The 19,995-nt window shown below is 42.7% G+C and overlaps 1 protein-coding gene and 1 long non-coding RNA gene across 2 annotated transcripts; one reads left to right on the top strand and one right to left on the bottom strand.

Annotated features, from left to right (window-relative positions):
• Nucleotides 1–3,838: 3,838 nt before the first annotated feature.
• Nucleotides 3,839–19,771, bottom strand: LOC102010782 (cytochrome P450 4A6-like). Its single transcript, XM_005398643.2, has 12 exons — nt 19,522–19,771; nt 13,124–13,265; nt 12,414–12,458; nt 11,707–11,834; nt 10,568–10,692; nt 9,409–9,563; nt 8,857–8,963; nt 8,583–8,773; nt 8,345–8,478; nt 7,004–7,068; nt 6,769–6,857; nt 3,839–4,098 (listed from the first exon to the last, which is right to left on the bottom strand). Exons 1-12 carry the CDS (start codon nt 19,714–19,716, stop codon nt 3,930–3,932), a joined length of 1,545 nt encoding a protein of 514 aa, XP_005398700.1. The 5' UTR covers nt 19,717–19,771; the 3' UTR covers nt 3,839–3,929.
• On the top strand, nt 6,801–13,137 carry LOC106150102. Its single transcript, XR_001236716.1, has 3 exons — nt 6,801–6,886; nt 7,661–7,764; nt 13,052–13,137. It is a non-coding gene; the product is annotated as an uncharacterized LOC106150102 (long non-coding RNA).
• Nucleotides 19,772–19,995: the final 224 nt, after the last annotated feature.

Raw genomic sequence — 19,995 nt, 5'->3', positions numbered from 1 at the left:
CTATAACTATTTTAAGCAGAGACCCTGGAGGACTAGAGTCACATTAAAAATAGGCGGGGAGATGGATGGGTGCATAGAGAGAAAGTAGAATATGGGTGGAGAGATAAAAGACACTATAAGGTGACAGGAAGATGGTATGGTAGGCAGCAGGCTTGCAATGTTGCCTTTCTCTCCACAGGCATCTTGATAACTTCCAAAAATGAAAAAGGATCCCACTCACTTTCCTTCTATTTCTTTTGTTAGTACATGTTTTCAGTACACAATAATCACGTTGTTTGGGAGAGTTAGTATAGTACATGCACAGAACACATCTCAAATGTTTTTTATCCTCTTCTCCACTCCTTTATACCCCTGCTCTTCATTTTTTTGTCTTTTGGAGACAGGGTCTCACCATGCAGTTCAGGCTGACCTCAAACTTTCAACGATCTTACTGCCTCAGCCTCCTGAGTGCTGGGGTTACAGGTGTGCACCACCATGCCCAGCTCTTCATTTTGTTATTATTATACCCTTATCATTTGCAAAATGTATATCTCCCTATGTCCTTCAATCTTATTTTGCTTTTTATCTTTTGGGTTTTTCATACAAAAGGAACCAATATTTGCAATATTTAAGATTGTATGTCTGACTTATTTCCTCAGAATTATGTTTTCTAGATGCATCCATTTTCCTACAGATGACTCAAGATTCTCTTTCTTTATGGCAGAGTACTACTACTCCATTGTGTATAAATACCACATTTTCTTTATCTACTGATACACATATAGGCTGCTTCCAAGATTGAGCTATTGTGAATGTGCTGCTAGAAACATGGGTATGCATGTATCATCATATGATGTCATTAGCTCCTTTGGGAAGACATCGGGAAGGGGAATATCTGGGTAAATGGAATTTATAGTTTTAGTTTTTTTGATGAATCTCTATATTGATTTTCATAGTAATTGTAATAGTTTATTCTCTCCCTAACAATGTGGAAGGGCTCTCCCCCCTCGCCCTGCAGTCTTGCCAGCATTTGTTATTACTTGATTTCTTGAAGATAGGCACTCTTTCTGGAGTAAGTTGGAAGCTCAGTGTTATTTTAATGTGCATTTCTTTAATGGTCAGAGGTGATGAACATCTGGTGGAGTGGCTATATTGCCAAATTTTAGAAAAGTGCCTGATAAACAGTGGAGATTCAACAAAAACTTGAAGGATGAACGAATGCATGGGCAAACAGAAGAGAGGAGAGACTCAGTGGATAAACAGCTCATATACCTGCTTCTGTCCCTTCTGCACCTTGGAGGCCTTTGGCATTTGGGCTTTGTGGGACACCACTGTGTTCCCAGCCTTCTTTTGTCTCTCTGCAGTTGTGTTGATGGTTCGCCACCTTGGATTCACTCTGTTAATAACCACTTAGCCTCTCCTTTGAGAAAACTGAGACCTCAGTTCCCAGTAAATGCCTATCTCCCAGCGTTTTCTCAGATCAGGGTCACTTGCTGAGCCTCTCTGCTTATTTCTTACCTTGTGCTGAATCCCTACCCCACAGACTGGCAGTGCAGAAACTCAGCACTGTCCTTCTGTATTCCTCACACTGCTCCTTTCTTACTTCTCTCTGTCACTCTACAGCCCTGTTCTAGGCTTTGTGCTGAGTACTGGTGTACAAGGAGGGGACGATGTGCTCAGCAGAGCTCCTAGTACAGGGTGTTCTGCAGGAGAGATGGGAAGTAAACATACCTTGATTAACAGGACAATTCAAACATGACATGATGGACATTGGCCAGGTGTTCTTTGTCCCAGTTCCCCAAACTTTCAACCTATAAATATCCTCTTCTGGAAATGCCTTCAGTCTTGGAAAAACTAGGCCAGTTGATCCTCTACCTGAAATCACTACAAGGCTGAGATCTCTGAAAACTAAGATATCTGAATCTCATCCTGCCAGTGCCTGAGTTATAACACAGATTAAATTCTCAACCTTTCACAGTATCTTCTACTGAAGTGAGAGAAATGATTGGGAAGTAGTGGGAGTTTAAAATTTGAAATGGGTATATAGAAAAGGAGTCAATGAATTTGGGAATATAAGCTCCTAAATTCTGCTTGTGTATGTACTTCAAATATACACATTCTGGAACCAGAGAAATAACCTGAGAATGGTTTTGGTGTACAGTACCAGCTAGGTGGCAATACCTTTCAAGGCTGGGGAAAATTTGTATAGGAGGGTGTATATGGTATAAAGTAATGCCTGTTTCTCCCCAGAACCAGGATTCTTGCATCCAGGAATCAAGGTGTGGAAATGGGAATGGCACCACTTTGTATTACACTTAGTGATCCAATAGCAAAATTGTTATGGCCTGTCCTACAAACTTGTTCTCTGTTGGGCTAGAGGTCTTTGTTCCAAAGGGAAAAATACTTCCACCAAGACTCAGTAATTGTTCTGTTGACCTTGACGGCAATACTGCTGATTTGCCACCCTGGCTACTCATGTCTCTGAATCAGAAAGTTACTGTGCTGACTAGGTGACTGATCTTTGTTCTCACGGTAAACTATGTAGGGTCTTTACCAAGAAAAGGGAGGAACACAGGAGATATCATGGGGCATCTCCTAGTACTAACACACCCTGTGATTAAAGTGAATAGAAATACAACAACCTGTTTTAGGCAGAACTGTGAACGGCCCAGAACCTGCAAGGATGTTGGTTTTGGTCACCCTACCAGGCAAAGGCAGTGTGATTGCTGGGGGCAGAGGGTGTACAAAATGGGTAGTGGAAGAAGACAGTTATGAATGCTACTGTGGCCAAGTGGGAAGTGGCAGAAACAAGAACTGTCTGTCATCTTACTTTCGTGTGTGTGTGTGTGTGTGTGTGTGTGTGTGTGTGTGTGTGTGTGTGTTTTCTGAGACAGGGTCTCACTATGTCATTCAGTCTGGCCTTGAACTCACTGTGTGGTCTGGGCTGGTCTTGAACTTGTGGTGATCCTCCTGCTCAGTTTCCCAAGTGCTGGGATTACGGCATGTGTCACCATACCTGGCAGGATTGTCTTTGTTAAGTGTACTGTCTCTTCGTCTTGTTATGGATATGTTTGTGTGTGTGTGTGTATCAGATTTTCCCTTCCCTCTAACCCATTCACATCTAACATGAAATGCACTGCTAATATTTAATGTTCATTATATCACACGAAAGTCACAGAATCTGAAGGAGAAGAATGAACATTGTGCTGTGATTTTACATTGTCTTAAGAGAAAAAGTTAGAGTACTTTTAATACTATGCAGGATAATTGGCAGAGGCATAGTTTTCTATAGGATTTAAAATAACCTCAGGGTGGTTTGGGCATAGAGCAAATCTTTGTTTACAGATTCAGTAGGTGGATGAAGATGTGTATGAATGCCAAGTTGGCAAGACTGGTGTGCAATGCTTAGTTGATGATTTAGAGGTGGCCTAATTTAAGCGGTCTTAATTCAATCACTGAAAGGCTTTGTGAGCAAAGTTCTAGAAGCTGGAATATGGGGGAAAATAGATTCCCCTGACAGCTTCTGCAACACCTGGTTTGGGAAAGCCATAAAAGATACCTGATCTTCAGAGCTGTAAAACTACACATCTTTGTTGTTTTAAGTCATTAAAGTGGTGGTATCGCTCTGCAACAAAATAGGAAGATCACGCAGGCACAGACTAGCAGAAGAAAGGGAAAAGGTAAGTGAAGGGTCATGCAGACTAGAGGGCAGGCGGGAGATCAGGAAACAGGTGAACAGTCAGAGATGCTGGCTGGTCTGAGCAGACAGAAAGACAAGCATGTAGGGAAAAAAAGAAAGAAAGAAGGACAAGAAGCAGGACAGCAGGTGGTTGGGAAGAAAGGTGAGCAGATAAAAAGCCAGGGGGAGATGGTCTGGGGATGCACACAGGTGACAGGAAGACAAGGTGACAGGCAGCAGGCCCACAGAGCTGTCCTTGGCTCCACCCAGGTTAGGAGAGCTTCCTGAGCTGGAGGTGGATCCCATTCTTGGACTTCAGTAAAGCTTGTGGCACAGGGAGGGGGATCCTGGTGGGATCTGGCAACAGCTCAAAGCGGAGCAGAGTCAGGGCCACGGCAACCTTCATTTCATTCATGGCAAACTGTTTTCCAATGCAGTTCCTGGGCCGGGAAGAACCAGTAAAATGAGACATTACTTCAGATTTCCTTCTCAGTGGGGCAGGGATTGGCCCCTGATCTTTGTTTAGGGTCCAGAGCTGGCATTCAGGGTCCTGCTTCACAGGCCCCTCTCTCTCAGCCCCTTTCTTTACAGTCACATACACCTCTATTCCAGGCATTGGTTCATGTTCTCCTAACTTTTGAGGAGGACTCCCAGTCATCCAGAGCTATTGCTAACACCATGCTTGCTCTCAGAGGTGTGAAATCTCTGTTAGGACAGGGTCCGCACTCTGAGGGACAGAGCTCCATCCAGTGAACCATTTAATCATTGGTTTAGTTTACTCCCTGCACTAAGGTTTGCAATTCACTTGGAGACGACTGGTTAGGGATATCTGGGAAGAGGTCAGTCACACTACCAGGGACCTTGATGGCGACAAAGGACTTATGACCATGAGAGGGGAGCCAAACGTCAGGTGCAGCACCAGAGTTGACATCTTCAAGTCGCAGCCCCACCTGCCCGTCACTCAGACAGAATTCAGACTCCTGCCTGCCCCTCAGCAGCTCAGTTCACCAGCATCTATAGTCTTCCAGTTCTACTCCAGAAATGTTCCTGTTTAAAATCTTTAGTTTCCTCTCCCAGGCTCCTCTGGTTTCTCTGTCTGCTCTTCATCCTGAAGCCATGGTTCAATTCAGACATCTCTTTTCATAAATGTAAGACTGTATTCAAATGCATCAGCTGAGTTACCACCTCCATGGGCTGCTGCCTCACCCATCTCTTGCCTATCCATGACCACTTCTAGCTAAGCTTCTGTTGATGAGGTCACTGAGTGTTTCCTTCCACCACCTCTGCCTAGTCAATGCTCAGACCAGTGACCAGCTGATCCTTACCATTCTGCCACTGTTCCTCTCCCTACCCAGTCACACACACACACACACACACACAAACCAACCAGTGCTTTACTCAAGGACATACCAGTGTGCAAAGCCTAGGACAGCGCCAGTAACTTGGACTATTCCATAAAATGCTTAATGAGTAGTGAGTTAGTGATGGATGAAGGAAGGAATTCTGGGTCAGGTATATGTATCTGATTCTGTACAACAGCTTTCTGTTGTTCTTGAACCAGGGGTGGAATAGTACATCCTTGTGTTTCTATGTCCTAGTATAGGACTTAGCACAGAAAAACATACCTTTTAAGTCACTGCATGTGAATTAAGTTCATTAAATTGAAAAGAATGCATTTAAATACACTAAATGTCAATATTAGTTCTACTTAGGAACTGATCAATCTATACCTATCTGTCTTCTGGTGTCAGCACAATTACTTGAGGCCAATGACTAGGAGAAAGTACTCAGTCCTGCGACGAACCAAATATTGGAAAGCCAATTTACAGATGAGCAATTTGTTCAAAGCCTAATCTATGAAAGTTGATTTAGCTTTTGAAGAACTCACATAAACACGATCTTGAAAATCCTTGTTTCCACTAATATTTACAAGGTTTATGGCAATTCATAGTCCACAGGACAAGTCCCCTAGCCTTTGTGAATTATCACAGCAGCCCTTCGGAGTATACTCATCCATCCAGCTCTAACGCTGCTTCAGGTGGTTATATATTGCACACCTCAGAAACCTTTCAAAGGTTATGTGTCATGTACAAAATAGTGGATTTTAGAAGGGAAAGAAGGAGAAATTTTGTATGCATGTATATGCAGGATAGTTAACATAGTTGTTCTACTGTCTTCTATTTCTTTGCTGAAAGAAACTGTCAATGAGTCCTTGATTGATCAATATTGCATGTCTCTATCTGTTTTCATGAGAAACCACTTTGAAGATATCAATATGTAATACAACAAGCATTGTTAATTCCCTACCACTTTGTTTGTAACTCTGTATTGTCTGTACTGTTCTTTTGCTATTTTGTAAAATGTTGTCTGCTGTTAATGTTTTCCTCCTTTTATTTATAAAAAAAAAAACTAGTGGATTTTCTCTCAAAGGCAATCTTGAAGGTTTTTGACTTGTTGGGCAATATGGGCTCTAGGTGGAATTTCAAGGTATATTCACAGCACTTCATATTTCTTCTTCTGACAACGGAGAAAGTTCTAAGAATGTGAGCATTAATATATAGTCAAAAATTATGTTGAGAGAGACTGCAAACGTGTAAAGCTTTCAAAAGTCTACTGTAACCTTTCAGTATCTGGCTGAACCACTGGCAGTGGCTGGGATTCCCAAAAACAGCCCAGCACACTAATCACTTGCTGAACTAATGTGAGGATTAGTGAATGAACCAGAAAGCACAGTGCTGGCTTGAGAACGTGTGGGAAGAAAGGAATTTACCATTTGAGGTACCTGGAAATCAGAAAACACAACACCTGAAGTTAGTGTTGCCAGTTTCATAAAATCATTGCCCTGACATGACTCACTGAAGTCGGGAATGTTTGCTGACAGAGATTTGGCTGTCTACCAGAAAAAGCAAATGGCCAGTGACTCTGTGGTGTGCCCTAAAATACCCTCTTTCTTTTGTGGACACACACACCCACATGAGGCTTTTTCCCTACAAGAGCCAATAAAGTAAACACACCTGAAGATGCCATTTATGAGTGTGGAAGGTCATAAACAGCAGGGTATGCTACAGGTATTACCCCCGTTGCCCCATTACCCACACAGGATACCTTACCTTGATCCTCCTGAGAAGGGCAGGTATGAGTGGCTATGTCGGGCAGAATGTTGGGCAGAATCGGGTGCAAATCGGGAAGGGTCAAACACCTGCAGAGAGAGAACCAGGGCCAGGACAGGTAAGCATCAACCCCTCGCTTCCAAACTACAAAGAGAAAACCCAGAGGCAGGAGTGGGAGGAGGTGTTGGAGCTGAGAACCGTTCCCTCCCCTCCCATCCTCTCAGGGTCTTCATACCTCAGGGTTTGGCCACACTTTTGGGTTGTGGTGAAGAGCATAGATGGAGATCGTGATTATTACACCTGTGGGGCACGTAGGAGAAAGAAAACTAATTATGCCCATGGGGTGAGTTCCGGGTTCTTAGCCAGCAAGGGACATACATGTCCAAAAGGTCTGAATGCCACAAATGGTCACTTTGAGCAGATGATCCTGTTATGAGGGGTGTAGAGGGCTTGGCAGAGCACCTGGGCATAGGGAGGAGCAGAAAACAATGGTACAAGAATGAGAAGCAAGACAGTATTGGATGTTTGGGCTTTGCAGTAATTCAGGTGAACCTTGCATTCATCAAATGTCTTCCATAAGTCTTTAGAGAACAGAAATTTAGTTACTTACTATTACCCTCCAAGGAAGGCACTTGTATATTTCCATTCTTTGGATAAGAAACCAGAGGCTCAGAGAGACTGAGCAATTTTTCTATGATGACTCAAACAGAATATGACAGTGTAGAGGTTAGACCCAGTGGTAGGTGAGGCAATGGTGTCTTTTTAGTATGATAGGGGATTCAAATCTGACCATCAGCTGGTCTCTGGCATCCATCTGAAATCTCCTCAGATACTGAACTACATCTGACCCTTAATACAGATTCTCTGATTTCACTCATTTGCCTTGGCCTAGGAAAAAAATGGTGTCTCCTTCTGCCCCTGTCTGATGCTCTCCATACTTCAGAAAATGAAAAATGTGGATCTCAAGTCCTGAAAACGTATCTGGAGGCCATAGTTGTGAGTATCCATGTGGAGAAGTTTCTGAAGATTGAGTCTTCCCTCAATCTTCTTCCACATATCACAATGCAGTTATCTACACATTCTATCAAATACAAAGAATTTTTAAAAGTGTGACAGTGAAGATAGAAGTGGTCTGTGTGTACTGTAATCTCTGTATCATGAATTAAAATCTAGAATGTTAGAATAAAAAATTCTGTCAAAATAAATGGAGGTGACTGTAGTCATAAGACCCTGAACTCTAAAAGTGATTGAGCATTAGCCCTGGAGAATGAAAGGAACTTCTGATTCTATTCCTGGGAAGTTACAAAACTGAAAAAGATATTACAGGTGATTTACATCAATGGCCCCAAATAAGAAAGAAACATTCTTCAGGTGTTCAAGGGGAATCAATGTTAATTTTGCTGTGGTCCAGCCATGTGCCACCACTTTATAAACATCATCTGGACTACAGAATAAGCACTAACTTACTGACAAGGAAAGAAAGACTTAGTCAGGCTCAGAACTGCTGAAGCACACATGCATTTCTGATAGTCCCTTGTCCCTGTGGAGAGCCTAAGTGAGTCTGGGAAGGTCATACCTTTGGGTAAGGAGCGCCCATCAGGGAAGGTGACAGGTTTGCTGAGCTCTCTGCCCACATTGAACACTGGTGGGTAGATCCTCATGGCCTCCTTGATGCACATGGTGGTGTAGGGCATCTGATCCAGGTGGTCCCTGAAATGAAGCCATCCTGAAGGACAGGCAAAATCTGAACAGACCTGAGCCTTCCTTCTACCAGAGAGGTTGTGCCCCTCCACACCACTTGAGTTCTCACTTACCAAGTGATAGAGGACCCATCCCCAAGTAGGCTCTGGACCTCTTCCCTGCACTTCTGTTGGTGCTTGGGGTGTGCAGCTAGAGCATAGAGAATCCAGGAGATGCCATTGGCTGTGGTGTCATGGCCCTCGAACATGAACGTGTCCACCTCAGCGCGCAGGTCCTCATCAGATAGTCTGCTCCTATCCTCGTTCTGATGAATACCACAGTTAGAGATGAGGGAATGTCCCTCACTCTGCTTCTGGGCAGACTCAGGCCTCTCCCATAGATGCTTACCTTGGCAAAAAGAAGGATGTCCAGGAAATCCAAGTGTCTCTTCCTCCTGACCTTTTCTAGTTCTCCCTCCTCCTGCAGCTGAGCCTTCCTCTGCTTGATCACTCGGTCTACCCCAGGACAGAAGTTAACTGGTGAGCTGAGAGCTATAGCAACCCACAGTAGCCCCATGCCCCTTCCTCACTACCTCATCTTGGCACCCTGTAAAACTCAAGATGGGGGTGGGAGTAGTTGTATAGGTTAGAGTTGGGAGTTGAGCATCATCTGCTGCATGTCAGTTCTCTCCTTGCAAACACAGTCCATGGGAGCTCTGCTTGAGCTGCTGGGATGGGTCTCATTTTTCATTCATCACCAGAATGATGGCACGATCAACCACCTGTATGGTGCCTGGCACCTTGATATCTCAGCTCTCAACACCTATACTAAGTATCTAAAATGAATGTGTCTCAAATACTTCAGAGCCACCTAAGTGGTCTGGCCCTGCCTGAGAAGTCATGGCCAGCTTGTTTGGTCTCAACTTGGGAAAGGAAGGGCTATAGGAAGAGGTGACAGAACCTGTGTGCTCATGAGCTATTTGGCAGTTGCGTTTGGCCCTTCGGCCCTCAGGGGTTAGCCTGTAGATGGTGTCGTTCTGGTGAAAAACATTCTTCATACGGGAAGACATCAGTTTGGTCAGGTCATCAACAGCCTGGATATAGGACTGGGAATTCCTAAAGAAGAAGATTAAGACATTTACAAGGTGGAAGGTCAGATCTGGAGGCAGAGTGGTGATTCCTTCAATTGTGGGAATATTAATACTGGAGCACACATTACTTCTGTCTTGTAGCCCTCATGACCATCAAACTTCCATGTGTAAACATTGTACTGTCTCATTAGTGTAAGAATTTGAAAGAATAAATAAAACCCAGAAGGTACTATAGATATTGTGAAAGGGAAAGAAATTGCTCAAAGACAAGGAACAACTGGGATGAGGGAAAGGAGAAAAGAAAGAAAGAAGGAAGGATATAGATAGATAGATAGATAGATAGATAGATAGATAGATAGATAGACAGATATAGATACATAGCTGGAATAATTGTACTGCTGATGTCTAATGGTTTATTGAAAGGAACAGTTAATGCTTAAATTTTTTAAAACAGTTTTACATGCTTATAACTGGTAATCTGGACAACTAATTTGAAAGCAACAATATGCAATATAACAACCGCTGGTGAATTCCTACCACCTTGTTTAGCGAAGCCCTGTATTGTTTCTAATCTTTTTTATTACTTTTTATTACCTTTAATTGTTTGATCAGTCTTGCATTCTTATATCTGGTAATCTGAGCAACTTTGCTGAAGATGACAATATGTAATATAACAACCATTGTTAATTCCTATCATTTCGTTTTGAAATCTTATATTGTTTTTATTGTTTTTGTGTTGTTTGTTTTCATCTTTGTTATTGTTATTTTGTTATTGTCTTTTATTTTCTTTAAAAAAAAATGGCATGAATAGGCAAGATTCTGCTTATGTTAAGGATCACAGGGATGTGGCTAGGGCAGAGTTTGGTTCAGAGAATTAGAGCTTGGCCTGTAGCTAAGGTGAGAATCTTGCTTTGTGCGGAGGTGAGGTGGGGAACCGGAGCATAGAGAATTCAGGAGATGCCGCACCTGCCCCTCTTTTGGGTCCACATGAATTGGTAAGAACAAGGTAGCTAAACGCCTTCTACTGACCTGTCCAACTGGACACTACCCTGGTGGCTGAAGGCACACTTCATGATGGTGTCCAGGGTCATTAAGGAGACATATTGAAAGATTTCCAACGGGGAGTCTTCAGTGCTGAGCTGCTCCCATTTGTCCTGTGGTAGGAAGTAGACACCATTTCATTTCCCCCCAGAAAACCTGTGCTGCCATTTCAGCTCTCCTGTATACCTCTAAATCGTCTCATTGGATTTCATCATTTTATAAACCTAGGATGTACTGCAGCAAATTAAGGCTCTAAAGCATGTGTTTGCAAGCTTATGCCTATTTTCTTACAGTCTACTATTCTAAAGTTCAACATGTTTTCTAATAGTAGTCTTAGGTTTGAACTTTATGAAGAAGTGATTATGAGAATTATCTTTTTGTTTTGTTTTGTTTTTTGTTTATCTTCTGGTACCAGGAATCGAATTCATGACCTTGTACTTGCCAGGCAGGTGCTTTGCCGCTGAGCTAAATCCCCAGCCCTGAGAATTATCTTTTGATCATTATTTTTCTGGTAAGTCAGAAAACAGGTTTTGGAGAACACGGAGCAGGAGCACTCATTGTTCTGAGAGCTGAGCAAGGCAGGAGGGTGTAGGATCCCATCGGAGGGAATAAAGGTCCATGGAAATATAAAGCCCACAGTACCAGGATATGACATCTAAGGGAGCTATATCAGGGATTTTAACTACTCTTTTTTTTTTTTTGCAAATTTTGCTGAGCACATTTTGGCAGCAAAACAAACAAAAAAGTCATGATGAGAGGTGATAGTATGGAAGGCCTGGCTGGTGTCCATTTCACTGCACCCTGAAGCAGAAGTTGTTTTTGCCTAGCTCAGCTAGGGACAGCTAGGGACAGGTAGTCTGGCTACCTGATAGGATTGACTACTTCTCTACCTTAGCATTCTAAAGAGGTAGAAGTGGGAGGTAGGTCCTATATTCACCATGACACTCTTTTCCTCAGACAGTGAACACAATGCGGCTTGATCTTAATGTCCAGTTCTCCACTGTCTGTTCTACTTAGGAAGAACTATATGGCCTGAGAGTATTATTAATGTGTCTGGGTCTGATGGCTGTCTGTATTAGAGAGTAAAGTATGAGTGTGTGCTGTGGAAATGAGAGAGACAGACTCACCAGCATCACTTGGACAGAGTTGGCCATGACAGCCACATAGGGCTTCAGGATGTCATAGTGGAAGGCTGGGGTCAACATCCGCCGGTGCTGGAACCATTTCGGCCCATTCAAGAGGAGCAAACCATAGCCTGTGCAGGAGATGGGTGTGTGCATGAGTGTGTGAGCGATGAGATCAGAGGGAACAATGCAACACAAGCCTATGATGACAGGATAAGACATCTAAGGAAGGAACATCAGGGACTTCAGTTTGGGAGATAATTTGGAAGCAATACGAAGGGACTATTTGGGAGACACAAAGGGTAGGGCTCTGAGGAAAGAAAACCAGGAAGGAAAATTTTCCTGAATGAAGCCTGACAATTTTCAGAAAAGTGAATTTTCCAATTGGGCATCATCTCATGTGATCATGAGAGCTGCAAGGTAAAGACTGAGAAATATCGAGGGCAGGGCAAGGAAGGACTTAAATAAATGTCAGTCTGAGAATGTTTATAAAACTTTAGGAGGAAATATAAATGAATGTCTCAGGAGAATTCACACCAGCCTGAGGCTAAGGAGAGAAATGAGTCTCTCCTTGTTAGAAGGAGAGAAATGAGTCTTGATTTAGGGATTGGCCATCAGAGTTGTGGACCATCAGGACTTGTTCCCTGGGAGTCAAGAAGCTATGTCTTGGGAACCTGAACTGCCAAGTGATTATGTTTAGGTGTACGTACCAATCCAGGGAGACAGCATTCTATAGGTACCATGAGATTTGGGGTCTGAAAGAAAAGCAAACACCTTTTAGGAAATTGGTTTTGATCAAGTAAAGCGGCCCTGAGACAACTGTGGTTAAGACCATGGGCTGCCAGGTGTTCATGATGACTTTCTTGGCAGTTTGTCCCATGTCACCTCCCACGGTTTCCCATCCCTTCTATCTCTGTCCTGACCATCAGCTGGGCCCAGGAATTCAAACTGAGTACAGCATCTGAGCACCTCAGTGACTACCATGAGAAGGTGGTGAAAAACATAGTCCATGTCCTCAATGCCTGAGGATAAAACAGAGCCTTGTGATTATTCTACAGTTGGTGGTGGTTTTGTTATCCCATCACTGAAGACAGGAGAAAATTAAAGGTATCAAACAATCTGTGTTGTTCTAACATTTCCTTTTTTAGATGTAGGGCAAATATATAGAAGATATCCCTGTTTAAGGAAGTAAGGAAAAAAATAAAAAATAAAAAATAAATCCAGTTACACGAGCTGCTGTAAAGATTCAATGTTCGGTAAATACTGGCCATTGGCTCAGCTGTGGGCTGGAGGGTGGAGGAAGGTACAAGGTTCACACATTGACATTTGAACTGTGTCTGTCTTCTAGAATTTTACAGATTCTAGGACATCTACTCAAAGGAGATGAGCTGCCACTCTGAAGATGATGTTTTACACTCACCTGATCTCCCCAGAATCACCTTCATGTAGTCAGGGTCATATATTACAAGGTGAGCATTGCTACCGCTCAACCAACGAGGAAAGGCGCTTGGGAATTCTTGTGCCCATTTCAGCGTCTGTTGTAGCTCCTGATCCCTTGGGAACTGCAACCAAGGAAAATAAACTCAATAAAGCCTTTCATTCTCTGTCCAGTTTTTGGAGCAGGGGGGAATACTTCAACAACCATGAGGCTGCAGTACTGGATCTATTCACAGGGATCAGAGGCCACGGGTTCTGATTCAGACTCTTGCTGCCTCCCCAGGACTTGACCTAAGCTCAGGTTTTCTCTCCCTGTTGTGCCACCTGGGGACCCTCACTTAGCGCTGCTTTTACAAACTTAACACATAGCAAGTGCTGGATCAGTGTTGGGGAATGCACTTCACAGCGCACAAAACTTTTGCACAGATTTACCTTAGAGGTGAGTTTACCTTGTTTCTTGCAAATTCATAAGTTGAGGTGCTAGCCTTAACACTTCAGCTCATGATTCTACTTGTACATACAGTCCTTATAGAGATAATCAAGGTAAATTTATTTTATTAGAGTGAGCTTTAATCCAGTGTGATGCTGTCTTTATAAAAAAGGAATTTTGGACAGTGATATGGATGGAGAGAAGCCAGTATGAAGCCAGTATGAAGAGACGTAGGGAGAAAATGGCCATCTACAAGTGGAGGTGACTGTTCTGCAACCATGATCTAGGACTTCTAGTCTCAACGTTGTGAGACAGTGCATTCCTTTCATTTTAACCCGCCCATCTACGGTGTTTCATTACGGTAGTTCTAGAAAACTAATACAGTTATGTAATGCTCAAGGCCATGCTGTGGTCAGGAAGGGAGTATCAGTGTACCTATTTCACTGGAGAATGAGGAAACCAATGGTCAATGAAATGGTTATGTGGCTGCATTAAATCCAACCCTGCTGGGGTTCCCATGACCGCCAGTTACCTCTCTATCATATTGCAACTCAGTGCTCTAATCCGCTAATCCTGTGTTGGCAAACTCAGCTTCAATATCTGTCATCTCTGTGTTCTTAAAACTCAGCGTACAGCATGGGATAGAAATCATGCCTTGTTCTTAAAGAAATGAGTAAGTGCATAAAGGAATAAATAAGAGCATGTGAAAGAGTAAGGGAGTCTTCATTAGTTTTCTAATTGCAAGGGACAGATATAATTTTGGTCCGATGTTAAAAACAAAAAAAAGTGCCCTCCATTGGCAGGACCCAGCAGTGACTGGGGCGAAGGGCCCTGGTGACCAGTGACCTGTGGGAAGGCCAGGGACTCCTCCCTCCCTCTGTTGGCAGGGCCCCAGAGACCAGTAGGATCACTAGTGACACAGTAGGGCCCCAGATAGGGTGCACACGGTGGACAGGTGGCACTAGCGGCATGGAAAAGTCTGAAGCAACAGTAACAATATGAGCCAACAGGTGGTAAGTTAGGTGAACAGGCACTGTGCTTGTGGACAAAGACACATGGCATAGAAATGGTCAGGTAGGGCCACCCTGTCCCGCCACCTTTCTAAATAGCCGGGGAGAACTCCAGCCACAGAAAACTGCAAATCCACCTGCAACTTGGCCAGAGTACACATTTCTGGGATCCAATCTGGCCATACCACAGAACTCTAGACATTAGAGGAATTCCACTACTTTTATTTTTCTCTGTCTGATTGGTGTTCCTCTTTGTATTTGGCTAGGTTGGTGTGTTTTGTTTTGTTTTATTGTTTCTCTGTTCTGTTTTGTTTTTCTTTTTGTATGTTTGTTGTTTTTCTCTGTGTGTGTGATTATTTTTGTTTCCTTTTTATTTTCACACTTCTTTTTTTTCTCTTTATTACATGATTTAGATCTCTAACCTTTCTTTTTGTTTTATTCTACTCATCCTCTTCCTCTCTTTCATCAACTATCTCACATGATTTTATGATACTTCCATATGAGTAAACATTGTCTCTGCTTTCTGGTTCAGTTCAGTTCTCCTAGGCCTTCTCTTCCAGTCCTTCCCTCTTGTGCCCTACAATTACCCAAAACCTGGGTAATCATCCTTTGCCCTCCAACCTTGCTCCTACTATATTTAACCTCATTCATCTCTCCATCCTCCCACCTATTGCTCTTAACACCCCCCACAACAGGGTAAAATCACCTTACTAAGTGGAAAATCACTGGTATAACTTGGATTATATTACATAACTTTACAACTTGCTCCTATGGTTAAAGGTGTCAGGCTAACAGTTACCACAGTTTGTCAGTAACCACGCTGTGCTTAAGTCTATTGGTTTTTTTCAATAGATTTTATTGGTACACTTTAGATATACATAATGATCACATGCATGATAGAGAAGTTGTACCTGTACATGATGTAAGTTGTTTATCCCCCATTCCCGTACCCTCCCTTCAACCCTTCCTGCCCTCCCCATTTACAAAACTTTGCTTCCATGTTTTCTTTCTTTTCTCATTCTTTTCCTTTTCCTTCTTTCCTTTCCCTTTCCTCTCCCCATTTGAACATTTTCCTCCTGTTTCAAAATACATTTGGGTCCTTATTTACACTTTTGGTTTCTCACCCCAGAGAAACAATGTGGTATTCACAAATGTGTGTCTGATTTATTTCATTTAAGAGTATGGACTCAGTGTGCATCCATTTCCCTAGAAATGTCTTGAGCATATCCTTCTTTATAGCAGAGTAGTACTCCGTTGTATAAAAACCCCCATATTTTCTTTATCAGTTCACCAGTTGATGGGCACTTGGGTTGTTTCCATATGTCACTGTGGTAAGATGCTTTTAATTCTTTTGGTAAGATGTCCTTCATTAAATTGATTCCTAGGTATTTCATTTTGGGGGATGCTATTAAGAAAGGTATCATTTCTCTAATTTCTTTCTCAGTGAGTTTTTTATTCATGTACAGGAAGACTATTGATTTTGAGTGTTAACCTTGTATCCAGTTACACTACTGAAGCTGCTTATTAGATCTGGCAGTCTTCAGTGGAGCTTTTGGGATCTTCCATGTAGAGTACCGTTATCTGCAAACAATGATAATTTCACTCCTTCCTTTCCTATCCTTGTTTCTTTTATTTCTTTTTCTTGTCTAATTGCTCTGGCTAAAGTTTCCAGAACCATATTGAATAAGAGTAGAAACACCCTTGGACATCCTTGTTATGTCCCTGATTTTATAGTAAATGCTTTTAGTTTTTGTCCATTTAGTATAATGTTGGCTGTTAATTAGTTATAGATGATTTTTATCAGATTGAGCTAAAGACCATCTATTCCAGTTTTTTGTAGGGTTTTTCTCATGAATGGGTGTTGGACTTTGTCAAAAGCTTTTTCTGCATTTATTGAGATGATCAAATGGTTTCTGTCCTTGGTTCTGTTAATATGATGTTTTAAATTTATTGATTTACACATGTTGAACCATGCCTGCATCCTGCATCACTGGGTTGAATCCCATTTGGTCACGGCGTACAATCTTCTTGATGCTTTACTGCATTCTGTTTGCCAGTGTCTTATTGAGGATTTTTGCATCTATGCCTGGTCATGCTCACCAGTGAAATATTGGTATTATAAGAGGTAGAAATGCTCTATTGGTGATCAGAAGTTGAGAAGTGATTCAGCACCATCAGTAATATTGCTTGTGCGTGATAATCTCTGTTGATGTACAAGCTATCTAATGTTCATCAGTGTAATGGGAATGTCATTGGAGAAGTCTTTAGTGAATTTTTTTATGTTAACTAGTAGCTCATGAAAAGCATTGTTCAGCTGGAGACAACTACATGAAGCAAAAGGTCTGAGATGGAGATATAGGCACAAGCACCTGCCTGGCAAGTGCAAGGTCTTGAGTTTGATTCCCAGTACAAAAAAAAAAAAAAAGAAAAGAAACAAAAGGTCACAATGTTTCAAAAAAAAAAATCTAGAAGTCATTAGTGTAGCAAGCTACAGGATTAAACATAGACTATTGGGCTTTGACTATTTCTCGCTGGCTAAGGTTAATAATTTCTGTATTTGGTTCTCCTGTAATGACAATCATTTGACCTTGAAGTAGAAAAGAGTGGCCTAGGGACTTTGGGGAAGGTGGTGGAATGATGAGCAACAGAGAAAAAGCCTCTCCAAGATTTTGTGTCCAGATGCTCAAATTCAGCTACACGAGAAAGAGGAGGAGGGAAGTGAGGACCCAGCAAAGATCTGAAGTGAGAATTGCAGCCCAGAGGGAGAGAAAAGTGAGAGACTTCAACAAAGAAAGAGGTAGAAAATGGCTGTTTCTCCCTGAGCCCTAACTCACTACACAGGAGGGGCACCTCAAACCTGCAGATACATCATGACTACTAGTGACCCCAGAGCCCACGTGGAGAAGTGCACCGGTGAAACGGAGCAATGGATACAGCAGACTGCACTGGTTGGTGAGTTATTCTGGTTCAGACATCTCCCAAGAGAGGGCAATTGACTGGTAGCCATCTTGGAGAGAGACCAAGAGTTTGAAACTCAGCTCAGCTGTCGACTGGCTCTGTCTGTCAGGGTGAGGCAGAACTGAGTTCAAATTGGCAGGAGGTCAAGCCTGCAGGGAGCAGATGTTCAACATCACTGGTCATTTGAGAGATGCAAATTAAAACAACACTGAATTTCTACCTCACTCAAAAAAGAATGGCTATTATCAAGAAATCAATCAATAACAAATGTTGCCAGGAGTGTGGGAAAAAGGAATCATTCTCTACTGTTAGTGAGAGTGTAGACTGGTGCAACCGCTGTGGAAATCAGTGTTGAGATTCCTCAAACAACTAGGACTGCAGGTTCGATTTGATCCAGCTATTCCCCTTCTGGGTATCTTCCCAAAAGAGTTAAAAACATCACGCCACAACAATATATGCACACCCTTATTTATAGCAGTATAATTTGTAATAACTAAATCTTGGAAATGGCCCAAATGCCCATCAACTGATAAGTAGATAAAGAAGATATGGTTTTTTAAAAAAATACAATGGAGTACTACTGTTATAAGGAAGGATAAACTTAAGACACTCTAGCTAGGTGGATGCACCTTGAGACCATACTCTTAAGTGAAATAAATCAGACACACATGTGTAAATACCACATTGTTTCTCTGGTGTAAGAAATCAAAAGTTTAAATAGGGACCAAAATGTATAATAGATATTGGGAAATGGAAAGAAATTGTTCAAATGAGAGGGGGAACAAGGGAGGGGGAAGGGAGAAAGGAAAGAAAGGATTAAAAAAGAATAGAAGGCAAAAAAAAGGTTTTTGTAGATAAGGAGGGAAGAAGGGCTGAATGGAGGGGAGGGGAATAGGAATAAAAGAAGAATCAGGATATACCATGTACAGGTACAAATTCTCTACGGTGAATGTTACCATTATGTATATCAAAAATGTACCAATAAAAATAAAAAAGAAAATTCTTGCCAAAAAACCTTAGGTCTGTGACTAAATTCTTCCCCAGACTGAACACTGCAGGTCAGCCCCCAGGCTGCTGTTTACCTTCCTTCTTCTGCCATTCTCTGCATCCATTCCAAACTCTCTGTTAGTACAGGGAGCAGAAGGTATGTTGAACTCTGAAGAGCTCACAGTCCAGTGTGTGCAGGAGGAGAGCCAGAGCTAAGTGGACAATGATTAATGGGACAACTCAAATTTCTGTCTTCCTCACCTGCAGGATGTAATGCAACTTTCCCCCTCATATGTGCTCCCAATGGGCATTTTAGGAGTTTGCACCCTAAAATACCCATTCTGAACAATTTCTTGTTGTCAGGCAAATCAAATCAAGTTGCCCCCCACCTGACAACACACTCTCACCACAGTCAAGTGAACATTATTTGGTTGTGAAAGCCTCCTGACATTTGTGTCTGCTGTCACCACACACCAGGAGCCCCGCAGAGCAGGAATTCCAATATCTTGATGCCAGTGTTCCCGGGCAAACACACAGCTAGGCATAGGGATACCAGTGAGTGTCTGGGACAGAGGCACATAGAAATCTGTGTGCTTAATTTTGTTTCTAGAAAAGAAGTGACTCAGGGAAGGGACAACCTCAACCTTCCAGATGTTGGACTGTCAGGACAGAAGACACATCTGCACAAGAGAGGAAAGTGTGACCCAGTTGAGTGACAGTCAGACAGGTTTCTTGTGAAGGAGTGAGCTCCCTGTCACTTTGATAATCCCAGCCTCAGAGGTATGCTAAGCATTCCTTGGAAGGCACAAGCTTATCATGTAAGAGGCTGGAGATGTAGGTTAGTGACAGAGTACTCAACTAGTATGTGAAGGCTTCATGTTTTACCTGTAGCACTACAACAAAACGAAACAGTCCCTGCCTCATGGATTTGCTGACCAGGGTCTCGGAACTCCAGCCCTCCCTTCCCTTTCACTACCTTGTCCATCTCCTTCTTACCTGCTGTTTGTGCCCGAAGAACCAGTGTGGGGGTGGACACGGGAACTGCTGGAGAACTTTGAACAGCCATTGTCTGTGCAGGTAGAACTGGGCTGCCTTGAACAGCAGCAGAAACAGGCCGAGTAGGGAGGCCACTTGGAGGAGCCCAGAGACGCTGCCTGGGAATCTAAAGAGGCTGAGTGCAGAGACGCTCATTGTGCAGTGGCTTCTGGATCACTGATCATCACTCACTGCAACTAACTCTCCCAACTTTTCCTGCTTAAATCTGGGAAGCTCTGCCCTGCCTACCAGTGGGAGGGATATGGGTGGGAGCAGTTAGACCTCAGAGTCCAGAATTGGTTAACCTGAATGATCCCACATGGGCAAACACTAAGAGGTAAGGTTTACTAGTTTATAAGGGTAATGGCCATGTACACCCTTACACTTCCTTCTCCATATAGCTCACAAATACTTAATGAGTACCTACTATGTGCC

The sequence above is a fragment of the Chinchilla lanigera genome, unplaced genomic scaffold, assembly GCF_000276665.1.
Source record: "Chinchilla lanigera isolate Chin_1 unplaced genomic scaffold, ChiLan1.0 scaffold00063, whole genome shotgun sequence".
Taxonomy (NCBI): domain Eukaryota; kingdom Metazoa; phylum Chordata; class Mammalia; order Rodentia; family Chinchillidae; genus Chinchilla; species Chinchilla lanigera.
The sequence above is the reverse complement of the archived record's forward strand: the minus strand, read 5'-3'. Positions and strand labels throughout refer to the sequence as shown.

Coding starts and splice junctions, on each gene's coding strand:
- LOC102010782 (XM_005398643.2), bottom strand. CDS start 19,716: ATGAGCGTCTCTGCACTCAGCCTCTTTAGATTCCCAGGCAGCGTCTCT. Junction 8,479..8,582: donor GATGGGTCCTCTATCACTTG/GTAAGTGAGAAC, acceptor GCTTCATTTCAG/GGACCACCTGGATCAGATGC. Junction 6,858..7,003: donor AAGTGTGGCCAAACCCTGAG/GTATGAAGACCC, acceptor CTCTCTCTGCAG/GTGTTTGACCCTTCCCGATT.